The sequence below is a fragment of the Pseudorasbora parva genome, chromosome 22 (assembly GCF_024679245.1).
Source record: "Pseudorasbora parva isolate DD20220531a chromosome 22, ASM2467924v1, whole genome shotgun sequence".
Taxonomy (NCBI): Eukaryota; Metazoa; Chordata; class Actinopteri; order Cypriniformes; family Gobionidae; genus Pseudorasbora; species Pseudorasbora parva.
This window is the reverse complement of record NC_090193.1, coordinates 29,663,909-29,691,367: the sequence shown is the minus strand read 5'-3', so window position 1 is coordinate 29,691,367 and position 27,459 is coordinate 29,663,909. Positions and strand designations below refer to the sequence as shown.

At 39.3% G+C, this 27,459-nt stretch overlaps 1 protein-coding gene and 1 pseudogene across 4 annotated transcripts; both read right to left on the bottom strand.

Moving 5' to 3' along the window:
• Positions 1 to 151: 151 nt before the first annotated feature.
• On the bottom strand, positions 152 to 24,769 carry LOC137057784 (UDP-glucuronosyltransferase-like). Of its 4 annotated transcripts, none has more exons than XM_067430830.1 (5): positions 24,102 to 24,769; positions 4,710 to 4,841; positions 3,678 to 3,765; positions 924 to 1,143; positions 152 to 844 (listed from the first exon to the last, which is right to left on the bottom strand). In XM_067430830.1, the coding sequence occupies exons 1-5, from the start codon at positions 24,735 to 24,737 to the stop codon at positions 565 to 567; spliced, it is 1,356 nt and encodes a 451-aa protein (XP_067286931.1). In that variant the 5' UTR covers positions 24,738 to 24,769; the 3' UTR covers positions 152 to 564. The 4 variants fall into 4 exon arrangements, with proteins under 4 accessions (XP_067286931.1, XP_067286929.1, XP_067286928.1 ...); XM_067430828.1 differs by lacking the exon at positions 24,102 to 24,769 and adding an exon at positions 18,604 to 19,495; XM_067430827.1 differs by lacking the exon at positions 24,102 to 24,769 and adding an exon at positions 11,217 to 12,394.
• On the bottom strand, positions 15,919 to 16,977 carry LOC137058846 (UDP-glucuronosyltransferase 1-6-like; annotated as a pseudogene).
• Positions 24,770 to 27,459: the final 2,690 nt, after the last annotated feature.

Genomic DNA, 27,459 nt, shown 5'->3' with positions numbered 1-27,459 from the left:
AAAAAAAAACTTGTGATGCAACAAGTTTACAACTAATGTTGCATCTCATGTGAGAAGGGGGGTTAAAAAGCATTGATGTGTTCATATTTTAGGATTGAACTTTTTCCAGTTCAGAGTGCACAGCAAATAAAATTTATTTCATACAAAATCAACTGGTTGTGGTTGTTTAATTAAGCATAGGAACAAAATTAACAAAAGACAAATCTAGGGGAAAAAGTTTAAGTAATGCAATTCATAGAAAAAATGTTAATGAATGATTTTCAATAGAAAAAAGCCTAGAAAACATTTGTTAAAATTGGACAAGCTTATACTTTTGTTTCACAGCCTATAAATTTTAGTCATATTCAACACAGCACCTATCCCTTGATTAATGTACATTAAGACACTAAACTAAATCTTTACAAATGAACTGCTTCAAAACATTGAATCCTGTTTACAAAACTGCATCTTTAAAAAAAACTTTGGCTCAGTTGTCAGCTGATGGAAGTCATGCGTCTCGTGATTTTAGCATTGTGACGGTAGATGTAGAAATATAAGCAATACCACTTTGGAATCTCAATACGATCAGTCTTCCTTGTTCTTTTGTGTTTTTCTACAGCATCGTCTCCAACACAGTGAACAGCATTTAAAGGCTGCTAGAGTTACAATCAGTACGATAAAGAGCAGGAAGCCAATCACATCCAGGCTGTGGTACTGAAGCCAGTTGAGGTCATGGGCAGCAGGTCTCAGATGGTCTGCACCTTTGTGTCTCATGACAAACTCAGTCCAGTAGACTGCCAGATCCAGGGGCTGCATGGGACGGTCATTGTGTATGGCTGACAGCTTTTCCATTCTTTGCTTATAGCTACAGGAGACGACAAGAGATGCAATGAGATTTTGAGAGAAAGAAAAATAAAATGATCTAAAAACAGTCAAACTCTCACCTGCTATCATTAATAACTGTGTTGAGGGCATCAACCAGTGTTTGTACAGTGATATCATGGATGCTGAGGATGACTCCAACCCCTCGAGTTGCCACACGGTGCACGTTGTCACCCTGGTCACCAAAGAGAGGGAGCATTACCATGGGGACACCATGGCAGATGCCCTCATAGATTCCATGCGTCCCTCCATGAGTGATAAAGGCTCTTGCTTTGGGGTGACCTTTGATAAATTACAAGAATAAAGCACTTACTGCTATTGACCAGACTAGGTGGCTGGCAAATACAGCAGATGATAATAAAGACTTTGTTAAAGGGATATTTCACCCAAAAATGAACCCTCAAGTTGTTCCAAACCTGTATAAATTTGTTCGGCTGAACACAAAAAGATGATAATTTTGAAGAAAGTCGGTAACCAACTTAATAGGTTTCAGCAACTGTTGGGTTACAGACATTCTTCTCTTTTGAAGGTTTCTGAGTTTTTTTTAATGGTATACCCTGAAAATATTAATTAAATATATGTAAAGAAAAAGAAGACAAAAAAAAACTAAAGTTTCTTTGTTTTTCCTATATTCACATTTATTAACTTCTCACTCTTTTCTCTCTCTCTCTCTCTCTCTCTCTCTCTCTCTCTCTCTCTCTCTCTCTCTCTCTCTCTCTCTCTCTCTCTCTATATATATATATATATATATATATATATATATATATAATCAGTCGGCCCATTCTCCTCTCACTTTTAACATCAACAAGGCATTTTCGCCCACAGGACTGCCGCATACTGGATATTTTTCCCTTTTCACACCATTCTTTGTAAACCCTACAAATGGTTGTGCGTTAAAATCCCAGTAACTGAGCAGACTGTAAAATACTCAGACCGGCCCGTCTGGCTCTAATAACCACGCCACTCTCAAAATTTCTTAAATCACTTTTCTTTCCCATTCTGACATTCAGTTTGGAGTTCAGGAGATTGTCTTGACCAGGACCACACCCCTAAATGCATTGAAGCAACTGCCATGTGATTGGTTGATTAGATAATTGCATTAATGAGAAATTGAACAGGTGTTCCTAATAATCCTTTAGGTGAGTGTATATAAAATGTCCTGGCTAATTCAAGCTTTATAGTGGCAGTGAATGGCAGCCCAAAATTGAAAGCCCCAAAAAGTGCATCCATCCATTATAAAAGTAATCCACACGGCTGCAGTGGGTTAATAAAGGCCTTTTGAAGTAAAGTGATGCATTTGTTTAAGAAAATATATCCATATTTAACACGTTATACACTTACACGTAAACATTACACTTTTTTGGCCTTCAAATTTTGGGCTGCCATTCATTATCATTATAAAGCTTTTTGTTTAAATATAACACTGATTGTGTTCATCTGAAAGAAGAATGTCATCTAGGGTGGCTTGAGGGTGAGTAAATCAAGGGGTAATTAAAATTTTTGGGTGAACTATCCCTTTAATTAGATGTTACATGCAAATTAAATATCCCTAGCATCCCAGACTTTTGGATCCCACTGTATATCGTTTCAATTTGAATTGTTCAGTAAAATAATGTTTTAAGATCCTCATTCCTCATTTATGGATCCTGGTAGCTATTGAATTTCATGAGATCTAGAGCACTTTTAAAATTCCCCAGTATTTATATGGCTGACAGATTGCTCACTGGTCCAGCATCACTGCCAGTATAACCACAGTTAATAGGATTATCTAACATATGATTCTGAATGGGTCCTGCTCTCTAGTCATTACAATCATACCTGACATGCCACACAAATTAAAGACTTTACACAGTTTGTTTAACAAAAGCCGCTTCTGTGTTCTCGGTTTAATGATCCGTGCTGTAGCAGCAATCTGTGGTTGGCTGATCCTCGACTAATTACACAAGGGATAAGCCAAGAGAATCCCTGGATTTCACAATAATACATTGACATTTACACTGGTCTTTTCAAACACAAACAGATTCAGTGCTGCAGAATGAGCAATTTCAAACAAAAAAACGATCGCTTAACTTTAAATAAATGGTTAGACTTTATTTTGATGGTCCACTTTAGACACTCTAGTAACTAGTTGTAAAGTTACTTGCAGTATAGTCAGTAGAATGTCTGTTGGGGAGCATCAAAATAAAGTGTTAGCAGATATTGTTGACATGTAGTTGTAAAGTTATAGTTAGCTGTCCTTACTTATAGGTCTAGATCTGTACTTCCCTAATGATTAGTAAAACAGAGCCATACTTTGTCTGCATTGGAATTTCAACATTACATACTTATACAAAGCATTACATTAGCCAATGAAATGTTGTATGGTATGGGAAAAATAGCAAAGCCAGGATATATTTTTAATATAACATTTTTAATGTATTCGTCTAAAAGAAGAATGTCATATACACCTAGGATGGCTTGAGGGTGAGTAAATTGTGGGACCATTTTCATTTTTGGGTAACCTGCAGGAGCCAAATGTAATGGTTGTTCAACCACTAGATGGTGGTGTGCGTAAGTTGTGTAGGTGTGGTCACCTGTTAATACTGCATGATTTTAAAACATCCCATTGGTTGTATCAGGAAGGGGCATACACATATGGATTTTAACAAAGAACCACTGCTTTTAAACTCTGTAAGATTGCCTATACATTTAATTAAATGGACAAAAAACGTTTGAAATGGATATTGCTCATTGCACACTATATGAGTGAAGAACATTTTATCAACTTGCCCTAGCTTCAAGCACAAAGCACCTTAATACTTTTCAGAGAAACTCACCAAGTAAATCATTCTGTGGAAGCCACTTCATCAACTTGACATTTTCAGGGACATTATCAGGGATCTCACCCGTATACCGCCAAAGAACCTAGAAAAAGTGGCATTTAGAAGTCAATTTTTATACAATGGACACAAGTTATACAATAGCAACAAATCTCAATCCCGTTCACTGTTGAGCCAGGTTACCAGACTAGATCTTTAACCACTACTGTAGAAGTGCCCTTTTGTCTGTGATAATTTCAATGCAAATATGTGGAAACATGCTTTATAGTGCAAGAAAATTCATATATTTATATCAAGCCAAATGCATCAGCAAACAATTAAGCTGACCTAGCAGAGTAAAGAAAAGTGTAGATTATCATATTTTTGAAGTTTGACAAACAGAAAATATCCATACTCTCAAAAATAGATCTAATCTTTTATAATGTAAAACCTTTATTTTTGTGAAATATTTTGCAGTGTTTTGGGGTCTCAAATCATCTTAGTAGAGGCTTAGGGAATACTCATGTACTTTTCGAGTTGCTGAAAAAGTTACTACATGATTCATTACCAGGTAAAGGCCTTTAAAAGTGGTGGTAAGCTCTTGCTGACTTACAGATTTGTGCTTGGTCTAATATAAATACTATCCACTCCAGTCCTGTATAGTGCCAAACCCCCCTTTTTGCACGCATGATAACTTTAATGAGAACAAGATGTTCTCCTCCAGCTATAGCCAAAGCTCTGCGTGCAGCCTCCACTTAGTTTTACACTTTAACATGCTAGGAAAACAAGTGGGTAAGCGGACTCATAAAGCCTACAATCCCTAACTGAGAGATGACTGAACATCTGGGATGCTGAAGAGAATAGGCTCGGGTCACGCACCACATTGTTTGCACATGGAGGTATAGCTCTAAATCTAGTAAAAATGTGTGGTCCAAATAATTTTTTACACCTTGTTTGAACACTTAATTTGCACCATAATAACTACTATAAGAGAATTTCCTTCAGTGTGTTTCTGAAATGTATGCCGTTTCAACTTAAATTCTTTCTTACCCTCTGTGGAATCATCTCGAAAGCCTTGAAGAAGATGGCAGCTTTTTCTTTTGGCATGGAAGAGACCAGAGAACCCAGACTGAACACCACAATACCATGCTCTCCAGAACCCGTGACAAATTCCTCCACCTCCTGCAAAATACAGACCACAACCCAGAGAATAACCAAAAATGAAACAAAATGGCTATATGTGACATGTATAAGTCAACATTATAAACCAGAAATATATCTAAGAAAAAGCAAACATGACTTTATTATGTACTCACACAGCTTCATAAGCAAGGCCCGTTTTATCTCCTAATCAACTCCAAGCCATGTTCCTTTTTCATCTGTCTGTCATCTTTATATTCTATATGTGCACATACTCCACTTTAAGTCCTCCACACAAACAGACATAACTTTTTCATAGATGATTTGGGGTGGGGGTTATGTGACATGAGTCCATTCATGACATGACATGAAAGTAATCGCAATAGTTTATGTCATTTGAATACTCCAAGTGTTTTCTTATATGCTCTCATAATCTGTGGTTTGCACGTATTGCAAAGTCACATAGTTCCTAGAACTGATTCTTTTGCCAGTAGAAATGACTACAGCCTCAAAAACCAAACCAAAGAACAAAAACAAAAAAACTGGTAGCATTATTGTTTCAGCCCCCACGGAAGGAAGGGTGGCTGACAAGGAAAAAAAAATAAAAAATTCACAGGAGATTGCGTGCAGAAGAATACGGTGAGCACATCATGTTGCCTCAGGTTACCAATGCCCTGGAGAGTGGAGTCATATTACCATAGGTTATGTTTGTATCTAGGTAAACATAATTCATGTTAGGACAAGCACCAATGTCAAAACTCAAAAATCGAACCCATATTCCCTGAACTGACACTGACCCCAGCCACAGAGGTGACATAACTTCTGTCCTCTTTAGAAAATCATAGCCTAGGACTAGACCTCCCTTCTGAACATGTTTAAGAACTTATATTAACCCTTTCCCTGCCATTGACGGAATTCTCAGTTATCTAGGAGACAATTCTTTCCTGCCATTCACAGAATTTCCTGTGAAGAAGCAGAAACAAGCGATATGGGCTGCGTCCGAAAACCTAGGCAGCATACTCGTTGCCTCGCTGCCTCATCAGACAATGACTTGTAAGGCAGTGTTTTGTGCATGAAGGCATCTCATGAAACTAATTTCGGATGGACTTCTAAGGCAGTGCAACAGTTTAATGATCTACAGCAAAATAGAGAGAGCTTTGGTGAGAACTAAAAACATATTTAATTACTACAGTAGTGATTTCTTGCTAGAAATGACATCAGAAGTGTAATTCAAACCCAACAATTATGTCAGAAGGCCTTTATGAATCCCCCGGATCTGTGTGGAGTATGTTTATTATGGATGGATGCAACTTTTTGAGCTTAAACTTGTGAGCCCCGTTCACTGCCATTATAATGTTTAGAAACATCAGGATATTTATTAATATAACTCAGATTGTGTTCATCAGAAAAAAGAAAGTCATATACACCTAGGATGGATTGAAGGTGAGTACATCATGAGGTAAGTTTCCTTTTAAAGTGAACTAATCCTTTAACAACGAATTTATAAAAGGGAAATACTTCATTGTAAAACTGAAGGAAAAGCAGCATTGTGTTAGCATATTTACAAATCTACTACTGACAATATCCAAAAGACAGCACAAAAAGGCACCTTTGGTGACTTACTGCAGAAAGTATGGCGCTCTTCCGACAGTTGATGCCCCCGATTAAGACCATATTTGGCATGAGAGGTCTGGGGTATTCAAATGTAAAGTCATATCTAAGCAACCAAATAGCTCCGTGGGAAATGATCTCGTGGTACGTCACATCCGCATTCAGGTATCTTGCAGCAAGTTCATCAAAACTGGCGTACATTATTCGACACAGCACCAGCTCCACGCCACTCATGACGAAATTCTGAATGCGTTCTACGAAAGTCATTTTGTCAGTGCTGCCAGACTGAAACCGAGGTACGTAGGATGGAGGAGAAGGACACTGTAAAGCCAACATGTCAAGGCCGCAAGGCACGCCACGCAGGAAGTAGACAGAAGGGAGACCTAGTGCGGTAGCGATAATAGGTCCACAGGGCAGGAAGGGATCGGTGAGCAGCAATTCAAAATTCTCCTTCTTCAGCCTCTGCATCAAAGGTTTGTTGTAAAGCAGCGACTCGCATCCTTGTACCTGTGTTCCCGTGAAGTTCATCAGGCGCTCCAATTGTACAATGATGTCCATCATTGCAGGACTTCGCTTGAACACCCCCTGCTGAAATCCTTTGAAACTGGAGGACAGCTCCTCCTTGGAGATGCTCACCGGGAAGGTTTCGGTGCGAAAGAGCTCTGAACTCTGGATTAAGATGTTGGTCTCAGGCACCAGCACTAGGATGTCGTGGCCTCTCTGGGCCAGTTCAATCGCCAGCACCTTCATGCTGAGCCAGTGGCTGCCTTCAACAGGCATGACCAGCACCCGGCCACCCTGCACAGGCCTCAGCCAGGCACCCAGCCAAAGCAGCAGCAGCCCTGAACCCAGCCCCCACAGCCAGCCCTCCTTCAACATAACTGGGTCTGCCTAAGACCAGACACAAGCACCGAAAGAAAAGGATGAGGACAAAACTCCTCCTCCAGGGAAAGGGGCTGTGTTTAGACTCTCTCGCGTGTGACTGAGAGTGAAAGGAAGCACAAGAGGGAATGACAACTGTCTTTGTTTTCAGTTGCAGACTTGCAGATGTTAATCATGCAAATGATGGATGTGGCAGTCCGGGGACCATCCTGTCTCTCCCCCCCCAATAAAAATAAAGTGTAAATAAACATTTCCTAAAAGGAAAAAAAGTGCTTTGGAGGGCCAGCACAGAGTTACACAACATCCCATTAAATAACATTACAAGAAGAGACTGCACTATTATTATTTAGTCATAAAAATTTACATAAAAAATATCAACTATTGTTTTACAAATCTGTGAATTTTATATCCCGTAACCAGATTGCAACATTACTCATTACAAGAGAATGGGGTTTTTAAATACAAAATTAAAAACTTTGTACGCATCATTGGCTGGGATAACTATGGATTTAGCATTTAGCATCTGACATCATTCCTAAGTAAAGACAACTCTTTACTAAGACTAATTTACAGCCAGCTGAATAAACTCAAGAGCATAAGGAGGAAGAAATGTAACTCCTACCAGCACCTCCCCCTTCCCCTCAAACCCAGCTCGCGTGAGAAGCTCGCCACTCCTTTCCTTTCCATCTCCCCATGTTAAAGAGATAGCGTGACTAACAATACACCCCACAAGCTTTCTAAACTGCATTCCATAACAATAATATCAACATAGGATATTTTGCCAATAATGAGATATTAACTATATATTTCCTTCAAGAAAGACATTAGGAATGAGATATACTGCAGTATAGTTCTCTGATGGTCTCTTGTTTATGTTAATCCACTGACTGATTCTTGGTAAATGAATACTGTTCCGTCATTGATGAATAACTACACAGAAACAAATGAGTAATGCCATATTAAGACTCTAGTAACTACAAATAACCAACATGAAACTTTTATTAATGATTTAGCAAGTAATAGTGCTCAGTAGAATGTGATAGTTCACTATTAGCTAATCTCTAAATACTATTTTTTCATAACTCACAGAGGACTACTAAGAACTCTTATTTACAGCATAAGTCCATCCATTATAAAAGTAATCCACACGGCTCCAGGGGGGTAATAACGTCCTTCTGAAGCTAAGCGTTTGTGTGTGTGTGTGTGTGTGTGTGTGTTTGTTTTTGTGAAATATCAGGACACAAATGTGTATAATGACACAGGTATGACATAGGTTTTACAAGGAGAGGGTGAAATATGAGGACATTACCCATGACCCCATTTTTCAAAATGCTGATAAATCATACAGGATACGTTTTTATGAGAAAGTAAAAATGCAGAATGTTTCCTGTGATGGGTAGGTTTAGGGGCAGGGGCAGTGTAAGGGGATAGAAAATACGTTTTTTACAGTATAAAAACAATTACGCCTATGGAATGTCTCCACATTGCACAAAAAATCCATATTTCAAACTTTATAAAGTAAAATATCTAGCTTCCACCAGATTGCCTTCCGTATTCAACTTATGAAGAAAGGGCCTCTGGCAGCTAAAAATGCTTTCTGACGCCATTATCACGGCAGTTAAATTTTTTTCGTAAGTTGAATATGGAAGCTAGATATTTTACTTTAAAACGTGTTAAATATGAATATTTTTCTTACAAAAACCCATCAATTTGTTTCCTTTATTAACTTTTTTGGGCTTCACATTTTGTGCTGCCATTCAACGCCATTATCAAGCTTGGAAGAGCCAGGATATTTTTTTATAAAACTACAGTTGTATTCATCGGAACAAAGGACGTAGTATACACCTAGAATGGCTTGAGGGTAAGTAAATCATGGGGTAATTTTCATTTTTGGGCAAACTATCTCTTTAATAGTGTGTTACTATTTGTTCCTATGTTATTGTAATGACGGAACAGTATTCTAAAATGTTACTAAAGTCTTAAATTAAATAAATAAATCCTACTATTATATTACCAGCTAATTTGGTGGATCCATTGGTCAAAAAATACCACCACTTTTCTATTAGTCACTGTAGTTAAAATTTTTTGGCAATAGCTTTCTTTAAATTATTTGAGAAATGGCATTAGTAAAAAAAAAATTACCTCATTCAATATTTTAAATACTTACTGTCTGCTCAAATGACACTAGCTGCAATCTGATTCTACCAACTCTCCCACACAAATTCCAAGCACTTAAAGTACTGCCAACTACAACAAAAGTACCACTGACCCCTTGTGGTACCTCTGATTCAACTAACAACCATGGGTGCCAGATCATTTAGTTATGCGGCCCCCCGCTTATGGAACTCCCTTCCTCTTGATGTTCGTAACAGTGATTGTTTATTGACTTTAAAAACGTGTCTTAAGACATATTTTTATAAAGGCTTTTTTATAATGTGTTTAATTGAGTCTTGATTGCACTTTTTCTGTATATGCGGAGTGTTTGTTTTGTGTAGTGATCTAGTTTATTGTGAGGCGCCATTAAATAAAATGCATTATTATTATTATTACTGACCCAGTAACAGCCACATGCAAAATCCTACAAAAGCCATTGTGGGTTAATATCTCAACATTAATCACCCCCACCCAGCTCCAGTGTAGGAGTACAACACTAACAACTCACTGAACTGCTGTTTGTCTCTTTAGGACTAGGACTGCAAATATGACTGAGAGAACAGTGACACCTGCAGTAATTTCATGAAACTTGAGTGAGGACAGATGCTAACAACAACAATACCACTCGGTAAGCTGTGTAGTACTGTACAGAATAATTAAACAAAATAAATTGAATATTTGTGAGGGGTACAGGTAAAGAAACACTTGTTTTACCACAGCAGTGCCTTATGATCATGAAACTCTAGTCTGTATGTGCATATGCATTTGCATCTGGAAGGCCAGAGAAGAAATATAGCAACTGCTGCAAATCATTACATAGTCTTAACTTGACTTATCACCTACTCTGGTTGATGGGCAATCTGGATTTAACCCATAGCCTACTATTCAAATATGCTTTGTCACTGAAATAATGTTTACAACACAGACACGGCCTAGTTTGCTGTCTTTGCTGCTTTACCTGTTTATACGTTGCTGTGCATTCAGCTATTGCTAAATTGTGAAGTACTTTTATACCTAATATGTTAGAGTTTTCAATTAAGGTGATGCTGCCACAATATTACACTTTCCCCATGTTCACAGATGAGGCTTGTACTGGCATATGTTAAAATATACCAATGTCATTGTTTTGTCTCAGGTTTTTTTCTAGGGTACATTTATAAAAGCTAATGCAAGTCATTTGGTGACTCCCTCATTTATCACGCCTGATTCAACTCATCAGCTCATTAGTAGACTGCAAGAGGTGTGTCTCATAAGGAAGACATACAAAATGTCTAGGACAGACATGAAAACCACTGCTGTAATTGAACTAAGCCCTAATCCTGCTTTAGTCTAAGCCTTGTCTATGAAACCGGCCCTTTATGTTGTATGCAATGCTCTCTTTGCGTCTCTATCCTTTCTCTGTTTTAATTCAAAGTTGTTGTTGTTTTTTTTTGTTTAGTGACTATTATCAAATGCAGATTACATTGCATGCAGATTACAACAACAAGAAATTACATCACTAAGTTATGATGGAGACCAAACAAGAGTCAAAGACACTGGAGAATAATTACTTTGGTACAAAGTTCCACTCTTTGCCTTGTTTTATTTGGCTGAGGTCCTAGGACATTGTCACCCTTTCAGAGTCTGGGTTCACACTCAAATTACCTGTCTTTGACAACACATTATGTTGTCAAAATGATACAGTGTCTGTCATGAATAGTCTACATTTTAACACTTTTATTAGGAAAAGTTTACTATCTCATCATATGATTTAGAGTTATCTGGTCTCACCTTATTCAGTGACTTTTTAGGTCCACAGTTAATCCCTCCTATCAGAATCATGTTGGGCATCAGGGGTTTGGGAAGCTCCAGGGTAAAATCATAGCGCATCAACCAGACAGCAGCAGTGCTGAAGATCTCAGTCAGGCTCACATCTCTCTGCAGGAAGTTGGATATCACTTCTCTAAAGGACCAGTACAAAACCTTACACATCAGTGGTTCCAGCATGCCCACGATAACGTTCAGCACACGCTGGCCAAAAGACATCCGGTCTGAGTTTAGTGTATAGTAACGTGGCACATATGAAAGAGGGCCTGGACGGGCTGTGGCTGCAGCATCACGGCCACATGGCAATCTCCTTGACATGTACACCGCAGGGACGGAAAGATTATATGCCAATATGGGCCCCATTGGTAGAGAAGGATCGGTTAAAACAGCATCAAAGTTTTGCTCTCTCAGAAACTCTATAAGCTCCTTGTTCTCTAAAAGAATTTCAGATGTGGAGGCCATTAAGTTAAAAAGCGTCTTCATATTGCTCACCATTAAAGTCACCCTCTCCAGTAGTGATTGTCCTGGGGTTATCAATTGATAAAAATGTTCTGTGAATGTCTGGTTGAACAATTTCAGCTTATATGAGACCGGAAATGTCTTTGTGATGTAGTGTTTGCCAGGACCCAAACTTATACTGATTTCCGGCATCACCACAATCACTGTGTGACCTCTGCGTCCCATCTCTTCTGCCACTGCCTTCACTCCTGTCCAGTGACTTCCATCCACTGGTACCACTAAGAGCTTCCCAGTCCAACTGCTCTTCCCAGCCGGACTCTGGTCCAGCGCTGCACAACAGACTAAACTGAACACTAGACATAAAATTGCTGCTAAGTGCATGTTTCTAGACAAATATTCTTCTCCTGACATTGAGAGCCTCTGTGTGTCTGTCTCCCCATGTGCAAATATTTAAACTGACTGCGCAATTTATGATCAGATAGATAGCAAGCAGATCGCTTTAGCTTATTAGTGGCTATAAAACTGCTAGACAGTGCATCTTTCTCTCCTGACGATATTAACTTTTACATCGATGTGTCCAATTATCTCAAAACTTGCAATATATATAGCAACTAGTTTAAGAGGGAGGGACTTAATTTTTTATTTAACCATTAAACACGTTCATGGTGTTACTGGTACATGGTGTTCCTGGAATCTATGGTTAACAGAAATCTGAAAGATTAACTTAGAATAGAATTTGCCCCGTTGCACACTGTCTTTACTGGGTAAGAATTACAATTATATAAATGTAATGAAAACTTCATTTTTTGCAGAGCTTAACATTGATAGAACTATGTTCAAAGAGAACCATGCTGCAACACATTCATATATTAGCGGTTTAGCTGATTTATATATTAGATAGCTTATTTTATAGTTTGTCATCCAAGGCAAGCAGTGGTTTCTCAAACCAAAGGCTATTCTCTGCACCTCATAAAAATAACCACCGTATTTTACCGTTAATAATCACCTCAGCTTTGATCTCAAAGTTGACCAAAATATCAGAAAAGGCTTTTAAGATGCTCACTAGAATGTCAGCAAAAGTTGATGAAAATATATACTGTATCCGTTTTGTGTGAAGAATATTGGGACATAAGACACATAAACTGGGCAGGCTGCCGTGGTCAAGTTTAGTCTGCAGGGCATAAATTAACATGTAGAACTCGACAAATCCACATTCACCCAAAACGACCCTGGCAATAGATTATGTAGGTTCAGAGTCCAGCTCATCTTTTTTTTCTTTTTATTGGCTGAGATCCACAATCTTTTGTCACCCTTTCCAGTCTAGGTTCACCTGCAGATACTGTAGTGACAATGACATTGCTTTAGTTTAATCACTCAATATGAGTCCCGAAAGTTATGAATATTCTACATCAATACATTTATCTGGCCTTTATGAAAATTTTACCAATTTTTTACCACCTCATTTAGACAGTTTCTAGTCACACAATTTTATTTTTGTTTGCTCACCTTCGTCAGTGGGTTTTTAATTTCACAATTAATTCCTCCTATCAGAATCATGTTGGGCATCAGGGGTTTGGGCAAATCCAGACTAAAATCATAGCGCATCAACCAGACAGCTCCAGTGCTCAAGATCTCAGTCAGGCTCACATCTCTCTGCAGGAAGTTGGATGTCACTTCCTCATAGGGCCAGTACAAAACCTTACACATCAGTGGCTCCAGCATTCCCACGAGAACGTTCTGCACACGCTGACCAAAAGACATCCGGTCTGAGTTTAGTGTATAAGAACGTGGGACATATGAAAGAGGGTCTGGACGGGCTGTGGCTGCAGTATCACGACCATATGGCAATCCCCTTAACATGTACACCGCAGGGACGGAAAGATTATATGCCAATATGGGCCCCATTGGTAAGGTAGGATCGGTTAAAACAGCATCAAAGTTTTGTTCTTTCAGAAACTCTATAAGCTCCTGGTTCTTTAAGAGACTTTCAGATGTGGAGGCCATTAAGTTAACAAAATTCTTCATACTGCTCACCATTAAAGTCACCCTCTCCAGTAGGGATTCTCCTGGGGTTGTCAATTGATGAATATATTCAGTCAATGTCTGGTTAAATGATTCCGGCGTATGTCTGATTGGAAATGTCTTTGTGATGTAGTGTTTGCCAGGACCGAAACTTATACTGATTTCCGGCATCACCACAATCACTGTGTGACCTCTGCGTCCCATCTCTTCTGCCACTGCCTTCACTCCTGTCCAGTGACTTCCATCCATTGGTACCACCAAGAGCTTCCCAGTCCAACTGCTCTTCCCAGCCGGACTCTGGTCCAGCGCTGCACAACAGACTAAACTGAACACTAGACATAAAATTGCTAGACAGTGCATCTTTCTCTCCTGACGATATTAACTTTTACATCGATGTGTCCAATTACCTCACTATGTGCGATTTATAGAGCAGCCAGTTTAAGAGGGAGGGACTAATTTTTTTAACCATAAAACACGTTCATGGTGTTACGGAACAGTGTCACTAATACATGTTGATACTGAGTCTATGGTTAACAAAAATCTGAAAGATTAACTTTATATTTCATAGAATTTGCCCTGCTGCACACTGTCTTTACTGGGTAATAATTACAATTATGTTAGTCTAATGAGAACTTCATTATCGGCAGAACTTAACAATAATACTTGAACTACTTTTCAAGATAGAACCATGCTGCAACACATTAATATATTAGCAGTTTAGCTGACTTATGTATTTCCTAAAGAGCTTATTTTATAGTTTGTCATCCAAGACAAGCAATGGTTTCTCAAACCAAAGGCTATTCTCTGCACCTCATGAAAATAACTATCACCTCAGCTTTGATCTCAAAGTTGACCAAAATATCAGAAAAGGCTTTTGAGATGCACACTAGAATATCAGCAAAAGTTGATGAAAATATATACTGTATACGTTTTGTGTGAAGAATATTGGGACATAAGGCACATAAACTGGGCAGGCTGCCGTGGTCAAGTTTAGTCTGCAGGGCATATATTAATACCAAACACTAAATTCTGATTGGTTGTCAGAAATGTTGTTCTGGGACCAACAAGAATGTTGCTACAGGAACATGTAGAACATTCACCCAAAATGACCCTGGCAATGAATTATATGTAGGTTCAGAGTCCCGCTCGTCTTTTGTTTCTTTTTATTGGCTGAGATTCAGAATCTTTTGTCACCCTTTCCAGTGTAGGTAAACCTTCAGATGCTTTAGTTTAATCCCTTAATATGAGTCCCGAATGTCGTGACTCATTAAAGCAGCACCAGGTAACTTTTCAACCTTCATAATATATTTTCAAGACTCTTGTACATCGACTTACAATAGTTTGAATGACACGTCTGGCATAGCTTGATGGGGTCTGTATCGTTTTTAATCATACTTTTAAACTTCGGGTTTCGGGTAGTAACCCGAGAACAAAAAGAACTACAAAATTCGACTGCTTTACGGCATATACGTCACTTCCACCAACACCCACACTTCCTTAAATTCGGACGTGCAAGCCCAACTTTGTTCGTCGGATAATATAGTCATGTCCGAAGCAGCACAGACAAATAAGAAAGAAAAGGTTTTGTTGGAGGAAAGCAATAAGAGGAAACGAAAAAGTGATCGGATTAAAGGCAGGACGAGGATCAACATTGGACCAGCGTTTGCTCGTCGGCGTGAGCTGAAGGAGGCGTGCCCGACCGATGCTGTCCTGCTTGTTACGGTGATTACCTACCACTCAAACATTGAATTGAAGTATCATATAGATTCTGTAAAACGGTAACCAATAGACTACTATAATGACGCTGGCTTGTAAACGTGAGCATCGCGATTATTTGGCGTTTGAAAAAAATAAAACCCATGAAATTATATTCATATGACACGCTGAAACATATGCCACTGACTGTACATGAAGACATTTCACACGCGACGCCAGAAGAACAGCTGCATGTGAACTCCTCCTGCAGTGTTCAGGGTAACTGTTAGTGCTGCACCAACCAGCGGGGACGCTTTTATGAAGTTATTTGGCCCGCCCCACACCACTGTATATATTTTTACAACCCGCCCCGCACCCGCGACCATTAAATAGACATACGGGGTCCGTGGGTTATGAGACGACCCGCGCATTACTAGTTCAGGGCTATCAGGGTTGTCATGTCAACAAATGCACGCGTGATGGCATCCCCTGTTGTAGGATGACAGCTTACGACAGTAGTTGAGGACATAATTTTTTTCCCAAATGTAGGGGGACCCCGAGAGCAAAAGTTACCCAGTGTTGCTTTAAGGTTTTGGGAAACTAGTGGTTCCAGCATGCTCACAAGAATGTTCTGAAGACGTTGACCAAAAGACATCTAGTCTGAGTTTATTGTATAGTAATGTGGGGCATATGAAAGAGGGTCTGGACGGGCTGTGGCCGCAGCATCAAGACCACATGGCAATCTCCTTAACATGTACACCGCAGGTACGGAAAGATTATAAGCCAATATGGGCCCCATTGGTAGGGCAGGATCGGTTAAAACAGCATCAAAGTTTTGCTCTCTCAGAAACTCTATAAGTTTCTGGTTCTTGAACAGACTTACAGTTGTAGAGGCCATTATGTTGAACATCTTTATAATATTGCCCACTGTTGAAGTCACACTCTCCAGTAGGGATCTCCCTGAGGTTGTCAACACACGAACATGCTCGGTTAATATGTCGTTGAACAACTCCAGCTCATATGTGACCGGAAATGTCTTCGTGATGTAGTGTTTGCCAGGACCCAAATGCATACTGATCTCTGGCATCACCAGACAAGCTCAATTTAAAATTGAACATTGGTCTGGGGAGTCTTACTGTATTTTCTACTGCACAAGAGGTGTGATAAACGAGCATAATTCAAATGACCCTGTACGCAATTGGATAGTCCTTCAACCAATCAGACCACAACAGGTGTGATCAATGGGCAACGACCCATCATTTCTCTATCCATCATCATTTGAAACCGCCAATTGCGTGCCAGGTGAATAAGCTAGTCTGTGATTGGTTCCCGCTTAAGTTTAACAGAAGCAGTAGAAATTAATGTACAGGTTTACAGACTGAGTTTCAGGGTGAAATCAAATCACCGGCAGATCAGGCTGGGTTTACTCAGTCTAGTGTTTGCCAGGACCCAGACGCATACTGATCTCTGGCATCACCACAATCACTGTGTTACCTCTGCATCCCGTCTCTTCTGCCATTGCCTTCACTCTTGTCCAGTGACTTTCATCCAGTCATGACTGGTTAATAATTTGTCAGTGTAAAAAGAACTTCATTGGCAGTGTTGATTGAATGTGCAAGGATGAGGACAGGGCGAATCCAAATACTCTACAGATTCAATAGCAAATGGCAAAAAACATAAATAATCCAATAAATAATCATAAACATAAATATTTTACTCAAGGAAACAGGCTTGGGCATACATTTAAAGGTGGGGTAAATGCTTTCTGGTAACCGTTGTTGATATTTCAAATCACAAAAACAAACATGCCTCTACCCCCAAAAGGGTCTCGCCCCTATTTTGATTACTCCGCCCCACACGTACGTAACCCAGCCAACGACTATGGCAGAATCTGTGTGTTACTAATCCAATTCGAATATTCAATGAAAAAGTAGCCCCGTCTGTCACAAAAACACAAACTGTTCTCATTAACAACTCGATAGTACACGAGCATGGCAGACCAACTAATGACATCTATTACAATTATGACCGGATAAGGATTAGATCACGAAAATCTTACTTGTCGGAGACATTTTGTAAGGTGCTGCTTGAAACAGACAGTGAGGAGATTTAGACGCTCCATACGGTGTGGAAATGAGCGGGTCTTTATCATCGTTGAAGTGAGCGACAATACAATCGCAAATGGACAAACAAGCGAACATGACACACGAGCATATTCAAGCAAAAGCATGCATTTATGTTACTTTTTAGGCTAATGTCAGTTATGTGTGTCGTGTGTCGTGTGTTTTGAATATTGAGTGTCTCTTCTCACCATCATTATTGATTCCTGTTTTCTTGTGCCCAAATTTTAAACTCCTTTAAATGGAAATTATTTGTTTTGTTATACCATTTTAGATATAAAATTTGATCAAAATTAATTTAAGACATTTTAAGACTTTTTTTTTAAACCCACAGATACCCTGTAAATACCCAATATATCAGTCAGCAGAGCAAGGCTTCAAGATCGTCACTAGAACGTTTAGCAGATATTGATGAAAATACATACTTTCTAAGTTTTGTGTGAAGAAATGAAAGATATAAGATGAAGGGTCAAGGCAGTCTCTGCTGTTTCGAGTTTAGTCCAATGAGTATCTCAATCTCTTTTGGAAGAAAAAAAGTTTGAACTCTTATCCCTACTCCCAACCCTAAAACTACAGGGAAAAGATACTTCAGGTTGATAAGAATGGTGTACCAGTCCTAAAACTACCCCTAACATTAACACAAAATCCTGAAATCTGATTGGTTGTTGGGTTTGTAAATGGTGATGTTGAAAACAGAAAATGTGGAACTTTTCAAAATTAGGTTAACCAAGAATGACCATGGCAATGAATTACGTAGACAGAGTTTAATTTGTTTTTTATTTTTTAGTCAATAAAATGGCAGAGATCCCAGGACCTTTGTTACTCTTTCTAGCTTGGGTTCACCTGAAGTGACATTGTAAGTGCCTTAGTTTAAATCACACAATTGTATTTGAGTTATGGTCGTATACGCTCTAAAATATATATATCATGGCCTGAAAAGTTGACATTCTCGTCATGTAGCATATACAGATTTGATTGTTTATATCTAGTACAGGCTACTCTAGAATGTGCTTTGAAACAAGTATCATGTGATGAGTATAAAAGGTTATTCTCACCTTTTTCAGTGGATTTTTTATGTCACAGTTAATTCCTCCAATTAGAATCATGTTGGGCATCAGGGGTTTGGGCAACTCCAGACTAAAATCATAGCGCATCAACCAGACAGCTCCAGTGCTCAAGATCTCAGTCAGGCTCACATCTCTCTGCAGGAAGTTGGATGTCACTTCCTCAAAGGACCAGTACAAAACCTTACACATCAGTGGCTCCAGCATTCCCACGAGAATGTTCTGCACACGCTGACCAAAAGACATCCGGTCTGAGTTTAGTGTAAAAGAACGTGGGACATATGAAAAAGGGTCTGGACGGGCTGTGGCTGCAGCATCACGGCCACATGGCAATCCCCTTAACATGTACACCGCAGGGACGGAAAGATTATATGCCAATATGGGCCCCATTGGTAGAGAAGGATCGGTTAAAACAGCATCAAAGTTTTGCTCTCTCAGAAACTCTATAAGCTCCTGGTCCTTGAACAGACTTACAGTTTTAGAGGCCATATAGTTATAAATCTTTTTAAAAAGTTTAACCTTTGATGCCACACTCTTCAATGGGGACTGCCCTGGTGCAGTCAATTCACCAACATAGTCCACCATCATGTGGTTGATTAAATCTTGCCCATAGGTGACCGGAAATGTCTTTGTGATGTAGTGTTTGCCAGGACCCAAACTTATACTGATTTCCGGCATCACCACAATCACTGTGTGACCTCTGCGTCCCATCTCTTCTGCCACTGCCTTCACTCCTGTCCAGTGACTTCCATCCATTGGTACCACTAAGAGCTTCCCAGTCCAACTGCTCTTCCCAGCCGGACTCTGGTCCAGCGCTGCACAACAGACTAAACTGAACACTAAACATAAAATTGCTGCTAAGTGCATGTTTCTAGACAAATATTCTTCTCCTGACATTGAGAGCCTCTGTGTGTCTGTCTTCCTATATGTGCAAATATTCAAACTGACTGCTTTCGCAATTTATTATCAGATAGATAGCGAGCATATCGCTTTAGCTTACTAGTGGCTAGATATATGATCTGGGAGGAACCTTTTTTCTTTAGCATTAAGCACATTCATGGTTTTACATTAAACAAAGGTCTCTAGTGTCTTTTTGAGACACTAGAACAAAAATGAGGAAGCATGACTTAATCTAATGTTTGTCCAGCAGCAAGCGGTCATGACTGGTTAATAATTAGCCAGAGTAAAAAGAACTTCATTGGTTGTTGATACTTGAGATGTCAAAAAAAAAAATTAAACAAAATGCAGGAATTCCCAATAAAGACAGCCGAAATACCGGTACACTAGGATACTTTTTTTGTGAGAATAATATGCTTTACTACTTCAGCTGCTCATTAAAACAGCCGAGGGGCATAAAACATACACTCATACAGCCATCTACAACAGTGTTTCTCAACTCCAGTCCTCCGGATCCAACTTAAAGAATGTTTTAGATGTCCCCCTATTTAACACACTAAAAAGCTGATGAGTTGAATTAGTGAGACATCCAAAATATTCTGAAAGGTGGATCCCCAGAACAGCCCAGCAAGCAATAGCCGTCATTTCACCGTCTCAGTTAACGATAGACCCCGATATAGTCGGCCTATGAGTAATCCACTTCTAGTGAGAATAACTTTGAACTTGGTTACATGTAGTGATCGACCGATATATCGGATTCCCGATATTTTTACGGACATTTAAAGGGGTACTTCAGCGCTGGGAAGATGAATCTGTATTTGAACTAGGTCATCAATGTAGTAGAAATGTGAAATTATTTTTGAATTTGGTGCCTTCTAGACTGAGAAAAGACAGAAAATGTATTTTTGTCTAATGGGGATGAAAAACTACAATTCCCAGAATGCTTCGCTGCCCTGTGAGGCCATTCCCAAAGCCACCTACTGGATTACTATGAGTTGGAGAAGCCACTACAATTAAAAACTGAACATGTCTGTTCAATATAATGAGTGAGTCACCGCGCAAGTATCACAGCACTAACTGCAGTCAGATAAATGAGCTGAATGAGCTCTCATGATGAGAGCTGAGCAGTGGTGGAGGAAGTACTGAATCTCAGTACTTAAGTAAAAGTACAAATAACCAGAGCCATATTTACTTAAGTAAAAGTACTACAACAACAATCCTACTTAAGTTAAAGTAAAAAAGTACTTGATTTTAAATGTACTTTTAGTATTAAAAATAAAAGTACTTATATAACAATTTATTCTCTTAATGTCTATATTCTAATAATTAAAAAGAAGAAAACAGTATGGGCTGTTGCGTTCTAATTAAGTTAGTTTTGGGTTAATGTAGGCTAATTGTGCATATCATCTGTTGCCCAGTTTACATTCTGACTCACAAAATCAGGGTGAATGCAGAGTTAAATATCAATATTCAGAAGTAACATTTTCTTCAGCTTTGATGCATTTAAATCTTCATATTTATGAGGATTTATCTTAAATATAGGATATGCCTCAACTTTCTTTTTATATTCTTAAATTTGATCAATAAATTTAATTAGAATAACGCTATATGGTTGTTAAATTAAATAATTTACACAGACAAATTACAACTGCATTAAATAATGTTATGAGATTGTTTTAACTATATATTTTTAATACAATAAGAAACGTTGGAAAGAATGTTTAAACATGAAACAAAACTACCAGTAGGTGGGTGATTCTCACGAAACCATTAAAAGACCATGGCACTAATGATTTTAAATATAAAATGTGTAATAAAGTAATATTAAAAAGCATCAGAATAAAGATAATACTGTTCTCTACCTTGCACAATGTGTGATTTCATTATAAGAATTTATTATTATTTTATTTTATTGCATTTTCTGCTGAAATTATGTTTAAACAAATTAACATAAAAATATTTAGAAAAAAATAAATGGATGTTTTACTTAATTATTTCAGATGACAGAAAAATAATTTGCTGAAGATTCATGTATAACAATAATGAAGAAAAATGTGGAAAGTTATGCGTCCATGCCTGATGTTCTCATCCTCCACAACACTTTTTGAGGACTGTTTAAGTGCTTTAGTGCCTACCTGTGGCGGCAGGTCTTAATGAGTGCATCATTGAGTCGGTTCGTTCAAACGGCTGATTCGTTCATTAATGAGGCAGTCGTTTACGAACAGGTCATTGAACCTTTGATTCAACCGATTCATTCAAACGCTGAATCATTCATTAACACACTATTGCTGTGAGATGCGTGATTCTGATGTGGAAATATGATCTGATCTTGGAAATATTTTCGCTGCTGTAATAGAAAAAAAGCAGTTTATATTGCATCTATAATGTAAGTGGCTAATTTTAATTAATTGCTTATGCACATTTTGCACATTTTCAGTCATAATGGTATTCAGGAAAACAGGACTCTTGGTCGTGTCATGTGATTTTTTTTAACTGTATTATATGTTATAAAATAAAAAAAACCTTCACATTTTGAATATTTACTGCAGTATGTTACTGAGTTTATCTGTACGAGCGGCGTTGGTTTGTTTGCATTTCTCCTCGAGAGGCTGCGCGATTGTCAACAGCGCAACCGTCAGTTCATACATTAGCCTATTATTATCCATTTATTATCTGAACAAACCTTAAAGGGTTACTTCAGCGATTAGCATAAGGCTTTGTAACTGTAGAAATCCTGGAGTATATTCAAATGATTGTGCTTTCCCCCCTCATATCCCCCTGAGACAAGAGATTTATGCATTTTATTTCTGGAAAAATTCCTCCTATGGAATGTTTGGCCAAAGGCTAAAGACTACAGCCAGCAGAGGGAGCCATTTCCGCATGTTTTGAACCCGCGCATGGGGGATGGAGATCACACTCAGAGCTCAGCTCAGCTACAGGCATTCATTTAAACAGAGCTATGGTGAGCAATGCAAGTCTTTTAACTTCTCAAATTAATTTCTATGAAAGTTAAGCTTGCAAAGGCATGAACTGAAACGCGCCAGACTGAACTCGCGTTGTGAATGTATGCCGCAAGTGTAGTCGCGATTACCTCAGCTCTCATCCTGAGAGTTTATCAGCTCATTTATTTGACTCCTGCAGTTAGTGCTCAGTGCTGTGATACTTGCACGGTGACTCAATCATTACATTGAACAGACACGTTTAGTTTTTAATTGTAGTGTCTTCTCCAACTCAGTCACCTTAATCAAGTTGGTGGCTTTAGGAATGGCCTCACAGGGCAGCGGAGCATTCTGGGAATTGTAGTCTGTCATCCCCATGAGACAAAAATACATTTTCTGTCTTTTCTCAGTCTAAAAAAGCACCAAATTCAAAAATAATTTCACATTTCTACTACATTGATGACCCAGTTTAAATACAAATTCATCATTCTAGCGCTGAAGAACCCCTTTAATCTCAAGCCCTGAAACTGATCAGAAAATGTAACGAAACGTTGTAGAAATGTAGTGGAGTAGAAAGTAAAATATTTTCTGCAAAATGTAACGAAGTAAGAGTAAAAAGTATGCACTATTGATTCAATTCGCCCGGCGTCCCCCCAAGCTCAGGGGCGCTCGCTTCACCTCTGTGTTGAGGAAGCTCGCCCCGGTGCTTCAGGCGTGGATCGCAGTCCTACAGGTGAAGGACGCGACCGAGCCGGTCCCGGTCCGGTGATTTGGGATCGCCTCGGGACGGCAGAGGTAGTCCTGTTTGCCGCCCCGGACATGGCCCATTGCCAGTTGTTTTATTCCCTGACCGAAGGGACCCTCTGCACGGATACGCTGGCACACAGCTGGCCCCGAGGCCTACACTAACATGCGTGTTCCCCAGTGAGCCTTCTTGCAAAGACACTGTGCATGGTCAGGGAGGACGAGGAGCAGGTCCTGTTGACATGGTTTTCGGGAACTAGTGCTCCTTGCGACAGCACCTCCTTGGCCCATTCCTCTGCATTCCTCCTACTCCTGACTGCATTGGCCTCTATCAAGAGGGTAGGGGACCTGCAGGCATTTTTGGTCGACGGATACGTGCCCAAGGTTCCCACTACTCCCTTCCAGGACCAGGTGGTGAATATTGACCAAAATAATCGTGATTAGGATTTTTTCCATAATCAAACAGCCCTATATATTTGTTTGTCATTGATATTTGAAGTGGCGATTTTGAGTATGGAAATAAAATGTATTGGTGAATGTTAAATGCTGTAAAAAGATGTTGGTCACATGACAACAAATAAACAATCAGATGACTTGAATGATACTGCTTTCACTTGTTGCTGAGTTTGTTGTATTGCTCTACCTGGGGAAGGCATTTTATTATTATTATTATTATTATTATTATTATTATTATTATTATTATTATTTATTTATTTTTGTATAGCCATCTGATAATCCTAAAGTTTTCTTTTATAGACTATTCCTCAAAATATCCTTTTTTTGTGGGCGAAAAATTATTATCGAAATATATATTTTTGGGTGAACTATCCCTTTTAGTGGTAGTTTAGTAGCAAGTTGAAGCAAACAAAAAAAATTCATTCAAATGTTTAAACATATCTCTGCACTTACCGTAGTCAGGGGACTTTTCATGGCACAGTTAATCCCCCCGATTAGAACCATGTTTGGCATCAAAGGTTTAGGAAACTCCAGGCTGAAATCATACCGCAGGAGCCATAGAGCTCCACTTTGCAGGATCTCCGCCACACTTACATCTCTCTGCAGGAAATGGGATGCTACATCCTCAGTTGACCAATATATCAGTCTACAGAGCAAAGGCTCCAGGATGCTCACTAGAACGTTCAACAGGCGTTGACGGAAAGGCATATGGTCAGAATTATGTGTAAAGAACCGTGGGACGTAAGACGGAGGGTTTGGGCAGGCTGTGGCCATCGAGTCTAGTCCACAGGGTAAGCCTCGCAACATATACACAGCAGGTAAAGAGAGGTTATAAGCCAGGATGGCACCTGTTGGCACAGCTGGGCTGGTGAGTACAGCATCAAAATTCTGCTTTCTCAGGAAATCCACCAGCTCTTGATTTAAGAGGAGACTCTCAGCTGTGGCCCTTTGAAAGTCCACGAATTTCCTCAAGTTACTGATTCTGGAGCTGATCTTCTCCAAAAAAGGCTGCTGCTTACTATCCATCACCTTTGCATTTCGAGCTTGGAATTCATTCAGTTGTTGCTGCCCATACGGAACCGGAAACATTCTAGTAGTGTAGTGTTTACCAGGTCCTAGCAGTACACTGACCTCTGGAATGACCACCATCACTTTGTGGCCTCTGCGGCCCATCTCCTCTGCTACAGCCTTCACGCCAGTCCAGTGACTTCCGTCCATGGGCACCACTAAAAGCGAACCAGTCCAACCAGGTTCCTTAGGCTGTATCGTCTCTCCCACATCTGCAAAATCAAGCATGAGGCAACCTACAAATGCAACCAAACTCATCTTTAGGTCCACATGAGGTCCAAAGGAGAGACGCATTCTGACGTTTCCTCAAGGTCTTGTGCAGCACTCTCTTTCAAGAGACAAGGTCTTTCAGCACTCTGGCTTGTTAAGGCTTACTTTTTTCTCTCTGAATTCCTTGCAGGACCACTCTGAATCAGAAAGAGAAAAAATGTCAATCACTTTGACTAAACAGAGGGGGAAAAAGAGACAATATGTAGGCATTACAAAGACCCTGGCAAAAATGTAGGTACAAAGTCCAGCTTATCCTTTGCTTTCTTTTTACTGGCTGATATCACATGACCTTAGTTACCCTTTCCAGCCTGGGTTTTCCTGCAGATAATATAACTAGATACATCTGATTTAGTGTCATAGTCCCACAGCATATACAGATCTTTACCAGAGGTGTCAAACTTATTCACATTCATTACTCAGGTAGAAGTATACTAAGGTTTAAAAATATTTTTGTAGAAGATGAAGTATCAACTCAAGCTTTTTACTCAAGTAAAAGTGAAAAAGTATGATTAATGACTAATGATTTTGTTATTACAAAAATAGTTCTTAAAGCTGTTATGCTATGGCAACACTTTTTTTTGCAACTTATTTCAATATTGTGATAATATCGTACATCGTGATAAAACTTCAGCAATTAATCGCAACATGAAAAATTGATGGCAATGCCTAGTGTCAGTAGCGTACTGTGGGGTTTCTGTCAGGGCCTTCACTAACGATCAACACGCCCCACGCCATAACAACAACAACAACAACACACACACACACACACACACACACACACACACACACACACACACACGATCAACAAGCCCCACGCCGTCGCCATAACAACACACACACACACGCACATGTTTGTTTTTGTGACATATGGGGACATTCCATAGTTATATGGAATAGCGCAATGGTTTTTTTTCTATCCCCCTACACTGTACTGCCCCTAAACCTACCCATCACAGGAAACATTCTGCATTTTTACTTTCTAAAAAAAACCTCATCCTGTGATTTATAAGCATTTTGAAAAGTGGGGGCATGGCCAATGTCCTCATATTTCACCCTCTCCTTGTAATACCTGTCATAATACACACTTGTGTCCACACACACACACACACACACACACACACACACACACACAGACAGACAGACAGATACAAAATACAATAATGCACTGTACGCAATACTACTACGAACGTTGCTTTCATTTAATTTAATTTCATTTTAGTGTTCGTTGGGAAGGGGGCAAGCAAAAAGTACACGCGAGACAAAAAGGCAATTTGACTATTGATGATGATACTGCACTCACGTGTCACCGTTTAGGCAAATGGTGAAAAGAATCAAAATCAGCTGGCACAAATACTCTTAAACAAACAAAAATACGGACCAACAGAACATCCAAAGAAACAGAAAAAACACCGCTAACATTACCGGCTTGACATCAGGATCGATCATTCGCACGTAGCCCTTCATCCGCGGCGGCCATATGTATTTCCAGTGTATTTCACACAGAATTCTCACAACCCGCGAAAAGTTTGGACGGCTGATGACATCAGCAGGGGGTAGCACACCGACACATCGCTGGGCCTCTGGGCCGTTCTATCCATAGATATCATATACGTAGACGCCCCATGATGTGCTGGAGCGTGATCCAGCAGCGTCGCCGCCATATTGGTTGGGTCTCTCCACTCAATGCTAGCATTCAGAGTCAATGGAGAGCGAGCAATTATGCCTGTATTTTATGCAGCTTACGGTTGCAATAACGCAATATTGATACCAGATCGCATGGGATTACATTTCACAAGTAAGATTGAACAATAATTTAGGTTATTTTACAATTTATACATCATTATCATTTCATGCTTGTGTCATTTGTGGTGTCTGTTGTAGGCCTATTTCACAAAGTAAGGCTGCAACACATCGCAAAATTAACTACCCTGGAGTTACAGAGTGCAAGCTGGAGTTACAGAGTGCAAGCTTCTTGCTGTGCAAAACAGTTCTTTTTAAAGGATTTTAGCTCCCCAGTCCCAGTTGCAAGCCTGACAGGGTAATGTAAGATGCTGGAATGACCTGGAGTTATAACGTTTACTTTAGGCCTTTGAAAAAATAATAATTCTGAGCTGGTACAGTATATATGGGAGCTTGTATGTGTTACAGAATGTGTGTGTGTGTGTGTGTGTGTGTGTGTGTGTGTGTGTGTGTGTGTGTGTGTGAGAGAGAGAGAGAAATAAATCTAAGTGAAAAATCAAACTTGTTTCTTTATTAAAATATAAAATTCATAAATTTATACATTTATCAATATGCCTGTGTGAGTGTGCGAGAGAAATAAATTCAAATGAACAATCAAACTGTTTTCTTTATTAAAAGATAAAACTCATTCATTTATACATTTATCAATATGTCATAGTCTACCATATGTCTTAGTTAAAGCTCGTAATACAAAGTCTTTCTACATGAAAGCAGAATTTTTCAATGTGTTTGT

Bases quoted from the DNA above. Each gene is read 5' to 3' on its own strand.
- LOC137057784 (XM_067430827.1), bottom strand. From the start codon at position 12,122: ATGTCAGGAGAAGAATATTTGTCTAGAAACATGCACTTAGCAGCAATT. The intron at 1,144-3,677 runs GTGAGTTTCTCT...AATTTATCAAAG, and splicing joins TCCACAGAATGATTTACTTG to GTCACCCCAAAGCAAGAGCC. The intron at 845-923 runs GTGAGAGTTTGA...CGTCTCCTGTAG, and splicing joins ACAGTTATTAATGATAGCAG to CTATAAGCAAAGAATGGAAA.